We start from the raw sequence: 23,259 nt of genomic DNA on the forward strand, positions 1-23,259 counted from the left end.
CAGGAAAGAATATTTTCCCCTGACATGCAGCACTGCAGAATAGGATGGGACATTATGGTGGTAGAGAGATGAGGATTTGCCTTCCTCTGAAGTATCATGTGTTTGTCTGTGCAAGAGGCAAGATACTGGATTTGATGGATCTATTATGTCAGATCCTATGTTCCTAAAATAAATGGGAGAATGAAGATTGTGAGAACTGCTATCCTGTGGGATGCACACAGATGTCTGATGTAGCTTGATTGAGGGTTGCTTTTAACCAAATAATTATCTTACGGACTCTTTGAGGTGGCTAAGTTGTCAATTATACAACAGGGTGGCCTGCAATAGCAAGGGACTGAGCTCAGTGACACAGGAGTTCCCTTCCAGCTCTGTGTTTCTGTGTTGCTGAAACTTCTGTTCTTTAGCATCTGCAGTAAGATTCATTGCACAACTTGAATACCATTCTTATTAAAGTAAATGCCTGCACTAGAGAGCTCATTAAGCTTAAGGGTGAAGCAAGCAAATGTAGAAGGTATTCTTAAGCTGCACAGTTGAAGTTGGTGGTGGTGGGATGAGGTTAGCAATTTCTTTCAGAAAATCTTTAGATAGTACATTCTAAGGGCTGGATCATGAACCCCTTCCTCACAAAGGTGACCAGTTATCAGGAATAGTCACAATGAAGACAGTTGTGGCAAGCTGATGCCAACATACTAGCTTTCACTGGCGTTAAGAGCCAATTAAAAATCTCTAGTAAGGCCTGGTCCACACTAGGACTTTAATTCGAATTTAGCAGCGTTAATTCGAATTAACCGTGCACCCATCCACACCAGGAAGCCATTTAATTCGACCTAGAGGGCTCTTTAGTTCGAATTCGGTACTCCACCCCGACGAGGGGAGTAGTGCTAAATTCGACATGGCTATGTCGAATTAGGCTAGGTGTGGATGCAAATCGAACTTACTAGCTCCGGGAGCTATCCCACACTACACCACTCTGTTGACGCTCTGGACAGCAGTCCGAGCTTGGATGCTCTGACCAGCCACACAGGAAAAGTCCTGGGAAAATTTGAATTCCTTTTCCTGTCTGGACAGTTAGAATCTCATTTCGTGGTTGGACATCGGGGCGAGCTCAGCAGCACCGGCAGCGATGCAGAGCTCTCCAGCAGAGGAGTTCATGTAATCTCTGAATAGAAAGAGGGACCCAGCATAGACTGACCGGGAACTCTTGGATCTGATTGGTGTGTGGGGTGAGGAGTCTGTGCTTTCGGAGCTGCGCTCCAAAAAATGGAATGCAAAGACCTATGAGAAGGTCTCCAAAGCCATGAGAGACAGAGGATACAGCTGGGATGCCACGCAGCGCCGTGTGAAAATCAAGGACCCCAGACAAGGCTACCAAAAAATCAAAGCGGCAAACGGACGCTACGGAGCCTGCCACCACTGCCCCACCAGTGACCATGGACTCTGACGATGGGACAGTGTCAACGGCCAGTTCCTCGGCGATGTTCGCGGACGGGGAAGATGAGGAAGGGTTTGTGGAGGACGAGGCAGGCGACAGCGCTTACAACGCTGGTTTCCCTGACAGCCAGGATCTCTTCATCACCGTCACGGAGATCCCCTACCAACCGTCCCCGGCCATTAACCCGGACCCTGAATCAGGGGAAGGATCACTCGGTAAGTGCTTTAACCATGTAAACTTTTATTCTTAATATAACAGGAATCTGAAGTATGTGAAAAGGAGGTCTCTCTATATATGGGGATAGAACAGAAATCCTCCTGGGAGATCTCCACGAAGCTCTCCTGGAGGTAATCGAAAAGCCTCCGCAGGAGGTTCCTGGGGAGAGCTGCCTTATTGGGTGCTCCATGGCAGCACACTTTTCCGCACGAGGCTTTCATGAGGTACTCAGGGAGCATTGCCTCCCCGAGCACGGCTGCATAGGGCCCTGGTTTGTGCTGGCTTTCACGCAGCATGCGCTCTCTATCTCCTTCAGTGACCGTCCTCAGGGTGATCTCACTCGGAGAGTCCTGCATCTAATTAGGGGAATTACTGTAATGTTACGCCTGGTCCAAAGTATTTTTCAAAAAACTCCGGACAGACGGCATAGCACAGACTCAGCACGCTGCTGCGTGACGAGCGTAACGGAAAGCCAAAGAATCAAATGGACGCGCTCATGGAGGAGGGGGACTGAGGACGCAAGGTATCCCACAGTTCCTGCTGTCTCCGAAAAGCATTTGCATTCTTGGCTGAGATCCAAATGCTTCTAGGGTAAAACACAGTGTCCGCGGTGGGTCAGGGCATAGCTCGGCAATTTACACCCCAGAAGTGAAAGGGAAAACAATCCTCTGTTGATGCTTTTACATGTCACCGTATCTTTACTGAATGCTGAAGATAGACAGGATGCTGCAGCACTGAACACCGACATCCTCACTCCCCCCCCCGCCATGGGTGGCTGATGGTACAATATGACTGATATCCATCGTCATCATCAGCCTATTGGCACATGGGGCAGTGCAAAAGGACTGGTAACCATGTGTACTAGCATCAGTGAGGTCGATCAAGGGTGCCTGGCCCTAATTTTTCCTGGTAGATGGTGCAGTATGGCTGGTAACCGTCCTCATCATAGCAACAGGGGGCTGAGCTTCATCAGCCCCCACCCTTCATGTGTAAAGAAAAGATTCAATTGTCCCTGGACTAGCAGCAGGATGCTGGGCTCCTCTCCTCCACACTCCTTAATGTCCTATCTGGACTATCATAGCAACTGGAGGCTGCCTTCCACTCATTTCTCACTAACAAGGCACTGTGTCTTATTCCTGCATTCTTTATTACTTCATCACACAAGTGGGGGGACAATGCTATGGTAGCCCAGGAAGGCTGGGGAAGAATGGAATGAACAGGTGGGGTTGTTGCAGGAGCACCCCCTGTGAATGGCATTCAGCTCATAATCTATGCAGGATCTGACACAGAGCAGCCGTGCTCTCTGGTTCTCTACAGTGGTTCTCTAGTACACTTGCCCATATTCTAGGCAGGACTGATTCTATTTTTACATACCAAAAAGGAGGGATTGACTCAGGGAGTCATTCCCAATTTTAACTTTAAGCCCCTGGCTAAGAGCAGCCAGGGGCACTTATGACAGCAGCAAATGGTGGAGTGCAAAAGGACTGGTAACCATGCCCATCTTATTACCAATTTATGGTATGGTAGATGGTACAGTATGGCTGGTAACCATCTCTGCTATCATGCAAAAGCAAAAGCATGCTGCTGTGTAGCGCTGCTGGACCGCCTCTGTCAGCGGCATCTAGTACACATACGGTGACAGGCACAAAAGGCAAAACAGGCTCCATGGTTTCCACACTGTGGCGTCTGCCAGGGCAATCCAGGGAAAACGGGCTTGAAATGATTGTCTGCTGTAGCTTTCCCGGAGGAAGGGATGACTGACGACATTTACCCAGAACCACCCGCAAAAATGGTTTTTGCCCCATCAGGCACTGGGATCTCAACCCAGAATTCACAGAGACAGACTAGACTGTGTTCATTGTTCGCAAAAATTTATCTTTGCAAGGAATTCACTCCCTTTTTCCCATCACACAGCTTCGACTGTCTCCAGACCTGCCACAGCATCCCCCTCACAGAGGCTGGCAAAGATTAGGCGGTGAAAGAAAAAGACAGGGGACGAGATGTTCGCTGAACTTATGGGGTGCTCCCGAGACGAGGCGGACCACCAGAGCCAGTGGAGGGAGACCCTCTCTCTGTACCAGCGCTCACACAGCGAATGGGAGGAGAGGTGGCGTGAGGAAGACAAGCAGTCGACTCAAACGCTGCTTGGACTAATGAGGGAGCAAACGGACATGCTCTGGTGCCTTGTGCATGTTCTGCAGGACCTCAGGCAGGAGGACAGAGCCCCCCTGCAGTGTATCTGCAACCGCCCTCCCCCGCCACAAAGTCCCATCCCCCCTCACCCAAAATAACCAGAAGGAGGGGCGCCAGAGGCCGTGTAAACTGTCACTGCACCCCAGCAGAGTGCTCAAGTACCGAAAAGCTCTCATAGCCTAAATTTTGAGAAGTCCTTTCCTTCCCGCCTCACCCAAGCCCCCATCCCAGTTTCATCCCCTAACTGTCTAGTTGATAATAAAAAATACTTTTCTGTTAATTACTGTTTCCGTCATGTTCTTTTAGAGGAGACTGTGTTTGAAGGGGGGGAAGGGGGTTGGTAATTTGACAGGACAATCACCTTTACCAGGGTACAGACATGGGGGCAGGATCAGCAGCAGGTCACACACACACTGCAGTCAGTACGCACCCTGGTCGGTATGGGAGGTGGTTTGCAGGTTCTGTGTGGGTGGGGAGGTACGTGACTTTGTAGCGGGGGACGGGGGTTACAGATCTCATGCAACGGTCCCTGTCCTGGACCACAGAGCCACGCAGCAGAGGAATCTGTATCCGTCCTCCCCCGCCAAAAGGCCACATAGCCCCCGCACACAGAGTCCCAAAAAGGAGGGATGGCAGGCTCCGTTGAAACATCCAGTCCGGCACTGCAGACCGCTCTGGGAGCAGGAGCCTGTCATTCCTCGAGTTTACAGGCGGTCTTTACATCACTGCACACCCTACCCAGCACAGTCCGTGTCCCAGTTTCAACCCTGTAACGCAAAGTCATCAATAAAGAAACCTTTGTAAAGTTACAGTGGAACATGTATTTTATTTTTAAACGTGTGTTGGAAGTTGGGGAAGCGGGGTGGGCGGGGTATGTAACTGCAGATGCTAGTCAACAGTAACTTGGTAAAGAAACAGGGGCAGGTTCAGCTTCTCTGTAAAGAAACTGAACAGTCACAGGTCACGCTGCTCACTGCTCGCTGGTACTTGAAGAGTTCCTTGTCGCTGTGCAAGGTGCCTGCACAGAGCTTCACGGGCCAGGGCATTAGCGGGTAGGCTGGGTCCCTGACGATCACTATAGGCATCTGCACATCCCCAAGACTTATTTTGTGGTCCGGGAAGAAACTACCTTCCTGCAGGCGTCTAAACAGACCAGAGTTCCTGAAAACACGCCGCGTCATGAACTTTGCCTGGCCACCCGGCGTTGATGTTGGTAAACGTCCCCATGGTCCACCAGTGCTCGCAGCACCATTGAAAAGTAGCCCGATTTCTCAGCAGCTGACTGTGGAAGAGGTGGACGATAAGGTGCGAGGAGTTGACAACGGCCATAACTGCAGCGGGATCCGTGCTCAAAGTGCTGTGGCGCCCGCGCTGTCACTGAGCAGAAAATAGCACGAACAGATTGCCCGCAGGCGCTTTCAGGGAGGGAGGGAGGGCGTGATTGACGGTTCAATGATGACAGTTACCCAAAACCACCCTCGACACATTTTTCCCCCCAGCATGCATTGGGGGGAAATCCCAGAATTCAAATGGGCAGCGGGGAGTGCGGGAACTGTGGGATAGCTTCCCACAGTGCACCGCTTCCAAAGTCGACACTGGCCCCGTTACTGTGGACTCACACAGTCGAACTAGTGTATTTAGTGTGGATACACAACTTTGACTTCATAAGGTCGATTCCACAAATTCGAATTAAGTTGATTCAAAATAGTCTTGTAGTGTAGACATACCCTAAGGAACAAGTAGTCAAGCCTGTTCTGCTGAGGTGCAACTCTCAAAGTCCAGGTGTAAATCAGGGATGCATACGAATTAAAGGACGTATCATTTTGAAAATTAGGGTCTGTATTTGCTTTAAAAGGGGCAAACCTTACCTCCTTTCACATACGTGCTTAGGACCTAAAAGCACCAGGACTGCAGTGTTTCTGCTATATGGGAAGGAGAATGCTTTGCACAGGCTAAACCAGGCTTCTGAACAGGGGATTTGGAACAGACTAAGCAAGAGCTGGGATATGTGACCATGAAGGGCAGTGGCCTCTAGATACCACTAAGGCCCATGAGCTAAGGAAGCTGGGATGGAGATGCAGCATGGATGTTCCTCAGCCCTGTAGGGAAATGATTCCATTCCCCCAAGCTCTGTGGGACTCCCCTGCACAATTTAAACATACTCAGGGTTTGCATAGGTTGAAAGAATTTGCCCCCACATATCTCTTTATAACAGCTCTTCTCAATGTTAATTAGACAGTGTGCAGTTTATGTTACTGTTAAAGAGGAACTCTTATTCAAAACTACTGTTTTCAGGTGCTCCTAGCTCTCCAGAAACATTTGCCTTTGAGTTGAAAGTGAATTTGTTTTTGGAGTATATATTTAATGTGATCTATTTTGAGAGAGCTAACCAGGAAAAGAGACATGTATATGATAAGGTCATTGTCACACTTTTGCAAACTGTTAAGATGCATTTATTCCACAATACCGTGCCATCCTTACTTCTCCACTGCTCCTGGCAGCAGTGCTGCCTTCAAAGCTGGGCGCCCAGCCAGCAGCCACTGGTCTGAAATAAATAGGATAAAGTTTAATAAGGACAAATGCAAAGTACTACCCTTTGGAAGGAGTGATCAATTGCACAAATACAAAATGAAAAATGACTACCTAGGAAAGAGTACTGCAGAAAAGGATCTGGGGGTTATAGTGGATCATAAACTAAATATGAATCAATAGTGTAATACTTTTTCCAAAAAAGGAAACACCATTCTGGGATGTAGCAGCAGGAGTGTTGTAAGCAAGGCACAAGAAGTAATTCTTCCACTCTACTCAGCAATAATAAGGCCACTGAATTGCAATGTCCAGTTTTGGGCACTACGATTTAGGAATGATGTGCACAAATTGGAGAAAGTCCAGAGGAGAGCAACAAAAATGATGATAGGTCTAGAAAACATGACCGCTGAGGAAAGATTGGTGGTGGGTTGGGGGGAAGGTATGTTTTTAGTCTGAGAAAAGAAGACTGAAGTGGGGCATAACACTCTTCAAGTATTTAAAAGGTTGTTAAATTGTTCTCCATTTCCACTGACGACTGGACAAGAAGTATTGAGCTTAAATTGCAGCAAGGGAGATTTAGATTAGACATAAGGAAAAACTTTCTAACTGGCAGGGTAGTTAAGCACTGGAACAATTTACCTAGGGAGGTTGTGGAATCTCCATCATTACAGGTTGTTAACAGGTAAGACAAACCATCTCAAGGATGGTCTAGATAATACTTAGTCTTGCCTCGATGCCAGAGGCAAGACTAGATGACCTATTGAGGGCCCTTACAGTCCTACAGATCTATGATTCCAGGTCTTACTTGCTTTTTCTTTAAAGGAAAATAAATTCAAACATACATGGGCTCAATCCTGCTCCCATTAACTGAAATTCCCTCATCATGGCATGCACTGCAGTTATGTAGTAAAGCAGAAGAATAGAGCAAAATCTCAACAAAAGCATCGCATTAATGTAGTTTGTGGCATTTAATATATGATAGTAGATAGGCAATGAAGGAAAAGGAGAAGATCTAGCTGCAGTGTTAACATTGGGTACAGGTCTTCTGTTAAGAGTCCAAATCAAAAGAGAGAGAATAAATATCAGTTTACTGTGAACTGACATTTATACATAATGTGCACTGAAGTCATGAATTACCCTAAGTCGTAACAGTTAAAAACGTGTATATGATTTTTAGAAAAACTGAGCTTTATGCAGTTTAATTTTGTAACTTCTGAATACAAAAACATAGTGCTGTGAGTCCTGTTCAAGGAATGTATCATTAAAACTAATGCCCAGTCCAGAGGCAGAAGTTTGACTGAACTGAAAGGAGTCAATTTTTGCGTAATATCAACCAGATGACAATGCTATTTATTTTCAATTAAAGATTTACCCAAGGCTTTCCTTCATTTTATTTGTAAGTGTTAGTGGGAATCTTTTTTTATCATTTTGTAAATAGATATGATGGTACACATATAAGGTCACGGAAACAAAGTTTTAACAGCTTCATTTTCCTGTGAGCAAGGGAAAATATCTTTCTTACACATTAGTGGCATTTTATATCCATTACTAAGATGGTTGTGCTAAGAATTTAACAAGCTAAGTTCTGAAAATTTAATAATAAATATCAGTAATAACCTCTCAGTTCAGAACAGCTTGTTTCCTCCAGTGATGTCTTTCTTCTAACCCAGTATGCTCCAAATACACTAGTATCACACAGATGCATAATACAGGGAAGGAAGTTAATGATGCTCAACTCGCTAGCTGAAGCCATTAGGAGTCAAAATCAAATTTCAGCAAGTTAAAAGGCCTGAAGTTATTGACTGGAATGAAGAATAGTTTGTAGCAACACTATGGGAAAACTGTTGCTTTGTGAGTTGAAAAAATATAACTTTTATTTCCCAATAATACACAGCCTGCAGTGCTTTGTAATCTACATGTGTGTGTGGCTAGGTACCAGTCTGAATATTTAGCTGTGTCCGCTGTACAGAAAACAATATATTTAAACTCAGTAGGCCATGTGACTATCAGATACTTGCAGATCACCATCAGTAAGAACGGCTACTGTCTTGAATGAACAAAACTAACATTTCCTTCCATTTTTACAGGGGGTGAGCTAGATTCCCCCCTTCTGGTCTGGGGAAAACAATTGCATCTCCTTGTTCCAGCAAAGATTTTTGCACAGAAGGCAGAAAGAAGTCTTCACGCTCTCCAAGGAGGACAGGCAGTTTTTCCACCACCACTCTCTGCAGTGGACATTAAAGCTGCAGAACCCATCAGAGGCTCCATAGGAGCCCCACCATCGGGCTGCATTGAATCAGTGCATCTCTCAGTCAGTACCACCCACCCTTTGCAGGTTCTCTGGTACAGGGTAAAATGCACATCTTGCAAAACATTAATCCCCTTTCTCACCTAATAGACTTTCTGCTGCAAGAGTCAGTACTATCAGAAAGTGAATCTGGCCCTCTCTTTCTCTCTCTCTGTCTCTTGGATCTATTTTTAAAACTGGGTCTATTCTGTACTTATCAGGCAATTCCTGAGGTCCCAGCCTGTCTGTAGGTATTTAATTTACATTATTTTGTGTCGTTTTTAGTATTTCACACAATTTGTATTTTCCTCTAATCTTGCTGACAAACCTGAAAGACTGGTGAAAAGCGAGGAAATGTGCTCAAGTGCTACATTATGAGTAGAAGAAGCTTACATGTTTCAAATACAATGGATCAAATTCAAACAGGCAGAAATGCCACTGAAGCCAGTTGCTAGCTAGGCACAGCTATTGAACACATAGAAGGGCCATAATGCAACACAATTTTAGGTCACAGTTTTGGATTGGAGGATACAGTAATTGTGCTGTTACGTCTCCAGCGCTGTTCAACACTACAGGGTTACTCCTCACTCCCTGTAGGCAGCTGTGATAAATGCAAAAACTCAGGTGTATGAACTTGCTGTATGACTCCTATTTCCTTAGCCTTGTGTCTGTTTCATGGGTGGATTCCTCTTTCAACACTCTTACATTGCTTGTTTGGGAGCAGTTTTGCTTCAAGAAGGACTTTTTTTTTCTGGCTGGTCCAATAAGCCCACCTACTAGAGAGCCAAATGAACAGAGTATCTGTTTAAATTCTTACAGGCTTTTCATTTTATGCAGAGCAGCAGGAGGAATGTTGTGCCTTTTCTGGTGCAGAGCTAAATTTCCCACCAGAGACATATGTCTGCAAAGCGGACCTTCTCTCTGCCTCAGTGGATCCCAAGGGAAATGAGCAAGAAAATGTGGCAGCTGCCTTCTCTCAGCACCAGGCAAGTATAGCAGGACATTTTTGTGACAGCTACAGCACTAAAGAACACACTTCACTCCCAGTCCAGCTAGAACAAAGCTGCCAAGAGATTTCCACTGAGCCACTGAGCATAAAGTTGCTTCCGTTTCCCATAGCCCCCACCACAGGCATGGATAGATGTAAACAATAGGTGGTAGGCCTAGACTAAGCAATTGCCTAGTTCATTGCCAACATTTAAATGCAATTCTGATACCCTGCCAAAGGCAGAATCAAGAGGAAATGTCATAGGAGTTCATTCAGTGAAATCTAGAATTTCTTCAAGTCCTAGTGCAAGATTTTAAAGCTCTGACTAAACACTGTCTTCAGTGTTGCCTTCCTGGGCATTTTATCATCTTAGATTTTTTTCACATTTTTTATTTAAGAGATGCCAGCACCATTCTTTGGCTATCACTAAAACTGAGCCCACACTAGAACCCTAGATCCAAACCCTCTACGCTTCGTAAATGTCCAGATCAAAATACTGCAGTTCTGGTCTTGCTGTGTGTTGTGCCTAAGCTGAAAACATGAATCTGAACACCTCTGTATTTGAAGAAAGCTTGGAAACTGATCCAGACTTTACATCTCAAGTCTGTTTTTAGCTATCACTGTTGTGGCCTTGGTTCCTCTGGGTGACATTTGTCTTTCCCCACTAGAGCTTCTGTTTTGCTTATTGAGCTCCACTGAGGAGCTGTTTATTAGTAGTAGTATTAGTAGCATGTAAGTCCCTGGTCATGGACCAGCACCACCTTATGCTAGATGCTGTACAACAAGGCAGTCCTTGTCCCAAAAGAGCTTACAATTTAAGTATCAGACAATGGATAACAGATGGACGAGACAGACACAGATGGGGGAGTACAAGGAAAAACTGAGACGACTGATCAGCATGATAGGCAGTGGTCTCAGAACACTGGCAGCCTAAGCATTGTCAGGTTTGTTTGTTTTTTGTAGTTATCACTACAGAGGAGGGTTTTAAGGAGGGATTTGAAGTAGGATAATGAGGTAGCTTTGCATATATTTGGGAGATCCTCTGAGTATGAAGGGCAGTATGACAGAAAGCATGTAGATGCTTGTTTGAAAATGTAACCGGTGGTCGATGGATGCTGGTTTCATGGACCAGTCAGAGGCAGGAGTCATTGTCTTGATAGTGAGAGAAAATAGGTGGGGATGGATGGTAAAAGACCTTGAAATGTAAAGACAAACAGCTTTTGTTTAATGCAGTAGCAATGAGGCAGGCAGTGGAGGGATACAAAGAGAGGGGCGACATGGCCAAAGAGATGAGCTAGGAGAATGATCTTTGCAGCAGTATTCTGATATGAGTGAGGCAAAATTAAATTTGTCAAGACCAGCGAAAAGGATGTTGCAGTAATAGAAACATGAGATGATGAGAGCCTGGATAAGAGTTTTAGTTCTGTGGATGGATAGGAAAAGATTGTATCTTAGAGATGTTATCCAGAAAGAATCTGCAATATTTTGATGTAGCCTGGATGTGAGCCCCTAGAGAGAGGTCCAAATTGAAGATGACAGCCCGAACAACCTTTTTGGTGGGGAAGATTTCAATGCTTCACTTTTACGGTTATCTCAAAATAATAATTTGATATGTTATTACGTTACCTCTCTTTGCTGGACTGGGAGGCTGTAGGCCTTCAAAGTTCCAGACTGGTGCCAGAAAACTTACATCCAGGTAGTCAGCTATGATTCTTCCCTCACTCACGCCCATTTTTCACTGTTGCAAGTCCATTAGCTTCAGGATAGCAACTCATGATTCACACTGGTGTAAATGAGTAGAGAATTAGGCTCTCAATATGTTTAACAAATGCCTAAACCCAAAAATGGGTCAAAAACATATACACGTGTCTTCTAACAATGGGTCTTATTTTAGATTCTTGGCATTAAGCAAGATTCCTGGTAATTGATTTCACAAGACATAGCATAGACCAACATTTGAACTAGAAATTGTATGATCTTGAAGCTCATTCATGTTTAGTCTATTAGGGAGGATCGTGTCTATAATGAAGATATGAGAAATGCTCTTTTTTGTTTTGTAAATATAACTGAAACATCATCCCACAGTACAGGTAAAATGTAGATCAATGGTCAAGGGAAAATGTTGTCCACTTGTGAATGATTGTCAGGCTTTTGCTTCAGAAATGAGCCACTCTCTAATGTGTGCTCTATTGACGTCCTAGAGTTTTAAGAAATGATGCCTGCAGATGTGAGAGCTATCATGCAGTCGATACATTCCAACATTTGTCACTCTGCATGACTGAAGGTCTGAGAATTTGTCATACATTGGTATTCATAGAATTCACTTAATGAGGTAAACATGTTGTTAGTACATGTACTATAACTCTCCCAGTTTCTGACCATGAAAAATAGGTGTTGACCAGAACCTGGGAATACTCCTGGTCCCCTTAAAGTCAATGAAATGGGGTGAAATGAAATGGGATGAAATCTGCACTTGTGTTCAGGGCTGCCCAGAGGGGGGGCAATTTGCCCCAGGCGCTGGGCCCCACAGGGGCCCCGTGAGCCCTGGCCCGGCAGCGGTCCAGGTCTTCAGCCAGCATTTTGGCGGCGGGGGGCCCTTCAGTCACTCCGGGTCTTTGGCGGCAGGGGCCCTTCAGGGCTGCCGAAGATGCGGAGCGACTGAAGCCTCCCCCGCAACCCGCCGAAATGCCGCTGAAAACCCAGACTGCCGCCGGGTGAGTACAAGCGCTGCAGCTCCCCCGCTTTGCCCCAGGCCCCCTGAATCCTCTGGGCAGCCCTGCTTGTGTCAGCAGATAGGCCAAACAGATCTGTTGATGCTTTTGGAGAATAGAATAATCTAGGCAGGTCATCATTTTAGTGTGTAGTTTGCTGGAAATCCATCTAATGCATAATTTACAGTACTCCTGAAAAACAAACATTATGCTCCTAATTTTGCTTTTAGCAACAGCTATCCACTTTCATTAAATAAAATAGATGTGTTGCTTACAATTTTGCCCTGCAACTTCTGAGTTCCTAGAACACTTACGTGAGAATATTTAACTGCATATCTGCTCATATTTATTCTATTCTATTTTGTGACTATTTATTATGAAATAAAACAAATAATTTACAGAGAAAGCTGTATTAAGCAACCACTTGGTAAAAGGCTGAGGAAAGAAAACACTTTCCTAAGGCAGGCAGACTTTTACTTAAGGTGTTTGTGAACTGTACTGGGAAGACTGAATAAAATCACATAATTAAATTTTATGTAATGGATACAAAATTATTTTACTATATACATTATTGTTTAAAATACTTAAATCTACTTTACTTAACACAGGGACTTACATGTTTTCATTTAAAATATACCATCACCTAGAATACCAGCACTTTACTAAATATAGTGTTTTAAGAATTAGTGGTGCTGTTAGAAAAATAATGCAGGAGATCTCATTAAAAAATTTAAATGAGTTTTTATGGAATATCGGTTATAAAAATTAGCATGAAAGCCACATTTTAAAAGGCTGCCTCTAAATTTGTGCCAGTGATTTTGCAATTATTTAATACTTTGCATGTGCAAAACAGGTAAATTTCTATATGAAATGAGTATGTGAATTCTGTTTGCATTGGACAAAGGAAGGGTTATGCACACTGTAAAACTGTATACACAATTATAGGCTGCCTTGAAAAATTGGCACAGTTAGTTTATGAGGCTGCTCTCTAATTCTTGTAAAAAAGAAAAACCTGGTTCTAAAGATAGATCAGGATGGCTGAAGACCATGGTAGCATTCAAGAGTACATCCGAAAGTTACCTTTTAACTGTACTAGCAATATACTGCTTTTGTTCTGTATTTGTCCTTTCAACTTGGTCTGTGAATGATAACTGGAATTCCCATGTGTTCTTAAAAACTTGATGTTTACCAACACAGAATATGCAATTTAAAATAAAATATAGTCTAACAGGCAGGAATGAACCAAACTGTGTACACTCCATATAGAATATATTACTGCTTTGACATTCAAAAAGCTGTGTGCATTTCCCCATTTGTTTTGTTTTTGGGGAAATAAGATTCCCAAGAAGAGAGAGCAAGAGCTTGAAGCAGCGATTTAGTTTGTTTGACTTAGTCCTGCATAATGTTCAGAGTACAATAATTGAAATACATTTTTCAGCTTTTTTAGTCTGTCACCTTAAAATAAGACTTTCTTGCAACTGGAATTGTGCTTTTACCCAGCAGATAGAATTCGAACAGAAAATATTATTGTGTTTTTTGTGCAGTGTTAATTATGGAAAAAATGGGGAGCGTGTGATTATGCGACATTATGCCATCATTTAACATAACAGTATAGATTATGTATGCCTCACTTTCCTGATCTTTAAAATGTGAATACCACATCTTAGTTCAAATGAAAGGCCCTCTGGAAGTGCAAAGTATGATAATAATTCAATGTATTTATAATAATGATAAAATGTTAAAATCCCAATTTAAATTAATGTGCTATCTCTGTAAACTATTTATTATTAAAAAAATAAACATCATTTGATTCCTTCCATGGTAGCGCAAAGAAGAAATCCACAAGTAATATTCTACCTTTCCTCCTTTGAACAAAGGTAAAAAGTGCGCATTTTCACGCATACCATCATGATGTGATCCTGTCATATTTCACTAGCCGAACAGAGCCAGTGTGAATTAGTATTTGCATGAGAGCCCTCCAACAAACACTTTGAGGCTTCATGAAGCAATTTTGATGATTCAAGAGATAGCATTCTGTCCTGTAGGCCAATAGAAGGCATTTCCCTAGCATGCTGGTGGCAGTATGGAGCTGCTACAGGCACAGTCTTCCAGATGATAATCATTCCAATTCAGGTAATTGCATTTTGTTTACCTATATTCCCTTAATTTCAATTGGATACAGTATTCTTTTTTACCTTTTGGTTCTAGACTGTGATTTGCCATTTAAACAGCTGCTTCGTTCCATCATGCCAGTGGCAGGTGAACTATTCTTTGTATATTACTGCTTCAGAAGGATGGTCTCAGACTCAAGTAACTAATATTTGGGAAGTGTTTCAAGAAACGTTGATGAAAGATGGTACAGAGATATGATTGGGACTAAATAATAGCATTCCTGAGCTGAGGCAGAATTTACCACCACTGACTTTCTAGTAATCTTCAGTGGGGAGGGATAGCTCAGTGGTTTGAGCATTGGCCTGCTAAACCCAGGGTTGTGTGCTCAATCCTTGAGGGGGTCATTTAGGGATCTGGGGCAAAAATCTGTCTGGGTATTGGTCCTGATTTGAGCAGCGGGGTGGACTAGATGACCTCCTGAGGTCCCTTCCACCCCTGATATTCTATGATTATAGCCTCTTTTTTATACATTTGACAGTTTAGATTTCAGGGCTATATTTTTGAGAGAACATGGTGATCCTCAAACCAATTGATTTCCATTGCTGGCTAAAAGAACTTGCTCAGATTCTGCACTGACTCCCTGTGCACTCCCACTGCCCTCACCCTGTGTAACTTCACCCAGATTCAAAGGTGAGGCTAAGGGTTGATTAATTTACATGCTGGGGGAGATTGGGTCAGAAAATGTGTGCAGTGTATAAGGCTACGTCTACACTTCTGGCGGTATGTGGAGAATGTAAACTACACACACCCCTAGCACTGGTATAAATAGCACCTTCTCTGCAGCTCTCAGCAATGCTCCCCTGCCGGGCTGGGATTTGGAAGAAGTGGAGACACTTCCTCCTGGCTCCCACATGCCTCGAGGGCATGAGAGACTCCAGCTTCCCTTTCCTTGATTTCATCCAGCGCTAGAATAGGAGTGAGGGAGCAGAGCTTCTGAAGAAGAAGCAGCAGCTTAAAGAGAGAATCAGAACAGGGAGCAGCACCTGCAACATCTGGGAAGACACTTATTTGGGGGGTGAAATTGGCATGGAGGTTCAGATAGGGTGGAACTAATTGGGGGAGATCAGGGCTGCATGTGTTGGTGGTGAGCAGATGAGTTCACTGGAGGGGTCTGTGTTTGGGAGGGATCCAAGACAAGTTAAATGGTGTGCGTGCAATGGGGAAGCAAATGAATTTATTTTGTGTGTCTCAGTATATGGGGAGAAAGAGGCAGATGAATTCACTGAGGGAGTCAGGTGAATTCATTGTGGGATCTTTGTGTAGGGGCAAATAAATTAATTGAGGAGAACTTATAGGGAGCAAATTAATTAGGGAAATCTCCATATTTATTGGAGGTAGCAGAATTGATTGTTTTGGAGGGAAGGATGAGAGAGTGAGAAGAATTTAGAATGAGGAAAAGTGGAGGCAAGCACAGGAGTGAAACCAGGGTAAACTTCAAGATGCAAAGAGAGACTTTGCCTGTCTGTACTAGGAGTTGCACTGATACAGCTTCATTGACGGCTAGACATAGTGTAACTCAGTGTATATATATATCAGAAAAATACTGGGGATAGAGGAGCTGTCTGTAGAACTTGGCAGGTGTATTACAACAGAACTGATTTGGGAATTGGTGGGTTAATTTGTAGTTGGGGACTGCTTTATATTACACCCTCCTGTTAGTTGTTTTACCTGTTACAACTTGCTTCTACTCTCTTGGCACATAATCCACCCCACTATATTTCTCTTCCATGGGATTTGTTTCTGCTTATTCCAGGCTGTACTTGGAACAGTATTTATAGTTACAAACATACATATACTTAGCATAAAACAACTCCAGTTGTTACAAAGGTCCAAGTTACAAAGCTATTTCTGCAAGGCACATGTGTTATTCAAAGTAGTAAAGTCAACTGAGCATAATTTGTAGAAAAAGATCAATTCTGTTTGTCAGAAGAGAACATGGAAATAGAGCTGTTCAAATAACTTTGTTTTTGTTTCGGTATCCAAACCAAAACATTGACCATAAAAAAATCATTTGGGCTGACCCGAGAGGTTTTGGTCATTTGAAAAAGTGGGGAAATTTTTATTTTTTTATTTCTATTGTTCAGCCACAATAATTCAGTGAATTCAACCAAAATTCACAAACTCTTTTAGTCATTACAAATCTGTATTAGTAAAAAAAGGTTTTGCACAACAAATTTTGACCAGCTCTCCATGGAAGTATATATAAGTGACTAAAAACTAGATTTAAGGTAACTTTATCTTTAGACTTTAAAGAAATCCTTAAAAGAGATTCTAGTTTTATTGTGCTAGATACTAATCCAATCTTACTTCCTTTTAGCAATTGCAGATACCATGACTATGAACAGGCCTTTCTGGATTCATTTATGGATGTAGTCTAAATTTTAAACATTGTATCTGGCTGTCCTTCTTCAGACATTAGAAATTGAATTTGTTCTAAAATCCATTTCTTTTTTCAACTCCTAGAGGAAGAAAAGCAGGATTTTAAAATGATGCTCTTCAGTAAGCAATTGATGATGCCTTGACAGTTTACCTGTCTATGGTAACAGACTCTTTATATAACCCTGAACTAAAATAGCTGTACTATATTCATCACATTTATTAGGAATGGTGATTCATCTGATGCCTTTCATATTTCTTCAGTGAAGGCGAAACTTCTTAAAAAAATGCTTTTGAAACACACAGTAGTAACTCCCTGGGGTTTGTTTTATTGTTGTTTTCAGGGTGCAGGGTGCACTGCGCTGGTGGTAGCTGTGGTTGCAAGGAAGTTAGAACTTACCAAAGCTGAAAAACATGTGCATAATTTCATGATGGATACCCAGCTAACTAAAAGAGTAAGTTATACCTGCAGATCTTTATATTCCCCACTGAAAAAGGAATGTTGTTTAATGTATTTGTGAGACTCATTGGGAAAAAATATATAATTTTCTTTCTTGTATTTCTCTATGGGCCTTCTTCTGCAAGGTGCTGGGTGCCTTCTGGGAGTACTGAGCACCTGAACTTCCATTGACTTCAACGGAAGTTGCAGGTTCTCACTCCTCATGAGGATTTGGTACAATGACAGTAGATTTGAAGATTCTCTTCCAGCGGGACATATTGAAACTAGACCAAAGCTGGAAGGTAACTGAGGTAACCAGCAAAGAACAGAATATTATTCTGAAAGACAAGTTTATTATGTATTAAACTAGATTGAGTTTTGTGCAGCATATGAGAGGAAAAAACTACAGCATATAGGTAATTCTTGTAGTTCTATTAGATTATATGAATTTAAAGAGTTATATAGATTGAAATCCAAACATACGCAAGTAGAAAAACTGTTCTTTGTAAAAGAACGAGAGAAGTTTCCTTACATGTGAGAACATCTTGAAAAACAGGATTAAAAATATTCACAAGCGATTTTTTTTGTCAAGTCTGCTATTGCTTCATTTACTGAACACATGGGGTTATTCAATCAGCCACTTGCAATAATGTAGCAATCTCATACACCCATTAAAGATATTTCACAGATAGAAACTAAAATTCAATAAGAAAAATGTTTTTAATTAATTGATTGAAAAAATAACCATTTAATAAAATATAAGCATCACAGCTAAGAAGACAATGAAGATCTACAATCCAGGGAAAATATGTTTATGTAAAGGGAACAAATAATGGAGTTTATGCTTTCTCATTTGATTAGTCTCATTCATTTCAGGGGGATTATTTATGTGAGAAAAGTCTGCTCAGTCAGACCCAAAAGCAGGAAAAACAACCTGACAGATTAGGAAGAAGGTGGTGGTAGTCACATAGGTATTAAGAAACTGAACCATGCCAGCCATGAACGTGAGTAATAGGCAGATAAAACTCTCCCTCTCTCCTCCCCTCCCTCCCAATGTGGAACAAGGTGGGTGAAGTAATATCTTTTATTGGACCAACTTCTTTGGGGAGAGAGACAAGCTTTCACCAACAGAAGTTGGTCCAATAAAAGATATTACCTCATCTGCCTTGTCTCTTTAATATCTTTAACGACACTTGAAAATCTAGGCAGTAAAATGGATTCATGCAAATTTTCTAGCTCTTGTGAATTTAGCATTTCACTCACCTCTCTTTAATCCCAGTCTTTCTCTCCAAATAAATCTAAACATCAGCTCAGTGTGATATTTAAGTTAGCCTCAGCGCATACTTGTGCAGTAACCTCAGTCACTCAGATAATACAAAGGAAAGGAATATTCCTGTTTCTGAATATTTGTTAGATCACAAAACACAAGAGTTGGATTTTGCCATAAATCACAAACTGACGGTGTCCAAAGCTAAGGAGAGAGCAAGGACTTCAGTCCTTGAGTGAGGTCCAGTGAGCCTGATTCTGCTTCCACTGATATCAGTGGCAAAACTTCCATTGACTACAGCGGTACATGATTGGGACTGTTGTCTCTGGGAGCTCCTGCTAGTTGCAGGATCCAGTTGCAGCTCTGCATTGCTCCCTTCTGTATACTGTGATTTAGCTTGAATACTGCAATGGTGGATATGATAGAGGCATAGACAGAGAGGGATAAGGAAAGAGATAAGAGCTACAATTGAATACTCTATATTTACCATAGGAAGTATCCTATCAATTAACATTAGTCATCAATACATTGAAATGCTTTGTCAATATTTGTGTAAGTATTGTCAGTACCACACTGGGGACATCAGAGGGCATAGGAGAATTGAAGGTATCCTTACATTTTATATTGTGAATATCATTTTATAGAGACCCTCATTTTAGAAAAATACAAAGCAGACATGAATCATATACAGTAAACATAGCTAGAAGGTTTTGACAATATGCTTATCTCAGTGGAAGTGGAGGGACAAAAATGTGAAAACCAGAACAAAGAAAAAAACACACTTATTTGAGCATCTCTTGAGTTTATCACAGAGGAAAAGATTCTTAAATCACTATTAGAAGTGAGAGGGAGAAATCTTACAAGAAGGAAGTGACCAGAAGAGACAAACTTGTAATAGGGAAATCCATTTTTGGTCCTGTACAATCTATCCAGTTAAATACTAGACATGTAACGTTTTAATGTCTGTTTCATATAATTTACACATACTGAGAGCACCAAATGGGTCAAGTTCCCATCAGAAACAGATGTGTTTCTCAGCCACAGAGGAAGCTGTTACAAATATCACTTTTACAAGAAGCATAGATTTATTATATAGGCCTCATTGTCTCTGGTCATGTCATCGCATTTCCTGCATCACTGCTGTAGCTTCATACAGCACCCCCACCCTACAGATAGCTAGGACCATGAGTGCTTCTGAAAAACGGTGTACACCAGAGAAAATTCAAAGAGACATTAATGCTATTTTTGTGAGTCTGGTGTTTTCTTTTATTAAACAGGTGAAAAATGCAGCTGCCAATGTACTCAGGGAAACATGGTTAATTTATAAAAATACAAAGCTGGTTAAAAAGATAGACCATGCAAAAGTAAGGAAACATCAACGCAAATTCTTGCAAGCTATTCATCAGTAAGTACTATTTTGGTTTGGTTTTTCTGTCCAGACTTATCTATCCTCACCCAGAACTTTGCTCTGGGTTCTGAATTTTCTCTTTCTCTTAGAATAAAGCAAAATAAGATTTTAGAGTAGTGTTTATTCACAAAAGAAACTGGGCCAGCAGTGCATAGCTATGATCTGAATTTTTGTAAAAACATTTTCCTGTAATTCTCTATCATGCTTCATAAATTAGCATGAAGATTTTTATGTTATGTTATTACCAGTAGTTTGTTGTTACTATTGTATGAATTGGCTGAAAAGCAGTTGCCTCTTTTTATCCCTGTAGAAAACAGAAATGTGGCAAGTATGTCAGTTTCATTGAAAGCAAATATTTTAATCATTTCATGTCAGAATAATCTAATCACTTTAAAATAGAGGCTATTACTGCAACTAATTTTTAATGAAAAGATAATGGACCAGATTCTCTGGCCCTTGGAGCTGCTCCAGCAGCTCAAAGGGACAAAAACGTAATTGTCCATCCTCAGCTGGGAATTTCCTTGGTATGTGGGAGTCGTCACTGGGTGTAATTGGCATAGCTGACTCTTACACACACCCCTGGCATCTAGGCAGGGACATAGCATGGCCAGAGCATGCTGTAATCTGGCAAACCCCAGATGGCCCCTTATGAGTTTTTACCAGCATAATTTAGATCAGCCCCCAGCCTGTCCTGATCTCCTCCAGGGGATAAAACCAGTCTGAGAATCAGGAGTGATAAAGACAGAGACTGGACCAGATTCTCTGCTGGGCTCAGTCGTGGTAGTAAGCTGAATCATCATAATACAGCCCTTGAAACTCTGCTACGTTCTAAATTTGGTCTAAAATTCACAGTAAGTGTTTGTCATAAAGCAGATCCACAGCCAGGAGGATGGAAGGAGGACCAAGACTCCTCCCAACTAGACTTCTCACATCAGTAACTTCTGGGCTTCAAAGTAAAGACACATAGTGCATGGGGAGTAGCATTCCTCAACCCGCAGATAGTTCCCTGAGCTACATGGAATGAAAGGACTTCTGTCCCCAAAAAATGCAGATCCCAGGGGGTTGCTAGGCGGTCGGGTACTTTCACACCTGCTTTGGGACCTCCTGCTGACCCTTCCAGCTGCATGGCAGCCCAGCTAATTGAAGCCTTTGGTACCTGCCATGAGCTGAGCTTCAACAACATAGTGCGGAAAAGTTAACTCAGCCTCTGGGTGTACTGGCTTTTTTAATACATTCTAAATGCAGGTTGATGTGGGCTTGTGCACATCCCATACCCACTTCACCACCTCAAGCCCTCCAACCTCTGCCTACAAGTGGTCCAAGCCACAGGAAGGGATGGTGTAGGCTGGCTCACATATATTCACTCTCACGGCTCAGGAGGTGGGAGATCTGCAGGAGGAAATTTCTCTTCCTGTGTGGATATAGGGACTGGGAGCATAATCTGACCCTTAATTTTCTCATCTATAAATTGGGGGTAATATTTGCTTCACTGCATATTAGTTAATGTTTGTGCAGTGCGTTGAAGGTTTTCAAGTACTGTACAAACACTGCATATTGGTTCATTTTAGCAAAGTTGCAAATTTTAATGTAGAACTGTTGTAAATCCTTATAGTAGAATTACTTTTATGCAAAAAGCCCACAAAAGATTAGGACTGGTAGGTTAAGAAAATGTGTTCTGAAATGTATTTACTCAGCATTGTCTTCCTTTGCACCATTTTACATTTGTCCTTTGACCACATAGGATATTCCTTCATTTTAACCTTGTCATTTATTTTGTGTGTGTGTGTGTATGCAAAAATGAATTTAAAATAAAAAGCCCATCTGGCTCAATCTGCAGCTTTACACACCATTCAGACCCCAAAAGAGATGCACAAGGGTGCAGATATTTGTTCTGCATCTGCCTTAACTATTAGCAGTCAGTTCAGTTGGACTGCAGTGGTCATTTTTTCTAGTTATGCCAGTTCAGGGCTCTGAGAGCTCATGCTAATGAGTTTTCCTTTGCCCTGCAGCACTTTGCTTCTGATTCAGAAGGGTACTTTGCATTATATATTGTATTTTAGCAAAAGATTGGAGCCTCCTCTGTGCATGCAATGATAATCTGTTGGGAGTACAGCTCCAGAATGCTGCTTTTCCCCCCCTTCTAGTTAGAGTACCTGGACACAATGAAATGTTTTGGTTTTGGTTTACATCTCTTTTGATTCATGGCAATATGTCCCTTATCCATCTTTATTCTGGGTTAGTTTTTAATTTTTTAAAACACATTATTCTCTCATTCTACCACAAATTATTGGACTAGTTGCAGGAATCAATGGTTGAAGGTCTATGGCCTGTGTTATACAAGAGGTCAGAGTAAATGATCCTTTCTGATCCTTAAAACTACAAAATCCATGGAATTATTGTTTCTGGCTCTGCCTTCAGCAACTCATTGTGCTTTTTCCTCATGTAAATTAAATGGGGTGAGACGGGGGAGAATCACAGGAACCACTAGACATAATTAATAAATGTTATATTCTATACGGATAAGGAAGATCCATGGGTCACAGGCAGGCAGAAAGGAAAATGGGAAAGAAATGGAAGGCTTAATGACGTGTAACACTATTGCAAATCCCATCGTTATTGTGCAAACAAATCAGGCTTAACCCGTGGCTGTTGCTGATCCATAGAAGCCAGTGGTGAAACCATGGGACCTGCTGAATTGAACCCACTGTTTGCCTACGCACACCCCCCTGTGTTGGTTTGTTCCAGTATATTTTACAGATTGTTTTCTTTTGTTTTGTCTTTTTATTTCAACAAAATGAAAATAGAGCTCGGAAGTAAGTTTGTATGAGCTGTTCCTTTAAAATTTGCAGAATTTACCACTGTCTGCATGCAACAAATGGATTCTTTATTTGTGAATTTAATGGTCTGATTGCTGCTGTGAAAATGTGATCCAAAATCATGATCTTTGCTGTGATAAGTGAAGTTCATAAGGAAGGAATTGGAATATCCATATTTTAAGAAAAAAATAAAATCTGCCAACTTCCTTTTAATCTGGCTGTTGCAGCTAAAGAATGATCTGTATGTAATAGCTGTACCTTTGCAGCCCCTAGGCCAAATTTTGTCAGCTGGTATTTCTGCTGTTCCATTATCCATGGAATTACATGGGCTTTTAGTCAGCACAAAGATTAGTCCAGTGTGCTGAAGTGTAAAGAATTGGCAATTGGATTGTCCACAATATATAGCGTTTTAAGAAGCTAGAAAA

The 23,259-nt window shown here is 42.0% G+C and overlaps 1 protein-coding gene across 9 annotated transcripts in view; it reads left to right on the top strand.

Moving 5' to 3' along the window:
* KCNN2 (potassium calcium-activated channel subfamily N member 2) overlaps window positions 1-23,259 on the top strand; it is a 238,911-nt gene that overhangs the window by 210,459 nt on the left and 5,193 nt on the right. For all 9 annotated transcript variants that reach the window (XM_039544549.1, XM_039544545.1, XM_039544553.1 and 6 more), the window contains 2 exons: window positions 17,249-17,359; window positions 19,888-20,015. In XM_039544549.1, the coding sequence (XP_039400483.1) occupies window positions 17,249-17,359; window positions 19,888-20,015 (239 nt within the window). The remainder of the gene's footprint in view (window positions 1-17,248; window positions 17,360-19,887; window positions 20,016-23,259) is intronic.

Source organism: Mauremys reevesii, linkage group 6 (assembly GCF_016161935.1).
Source record: "Mauremys reevesii isolate NIE-2019 linkage group 6, ASM1616193v1, whole genome shotgun sequence".
NCBI lineage: Eukaryota > Metazoa > Chordata > Testudines > Geoemydidae > Mauremys > Mauremys reevesii.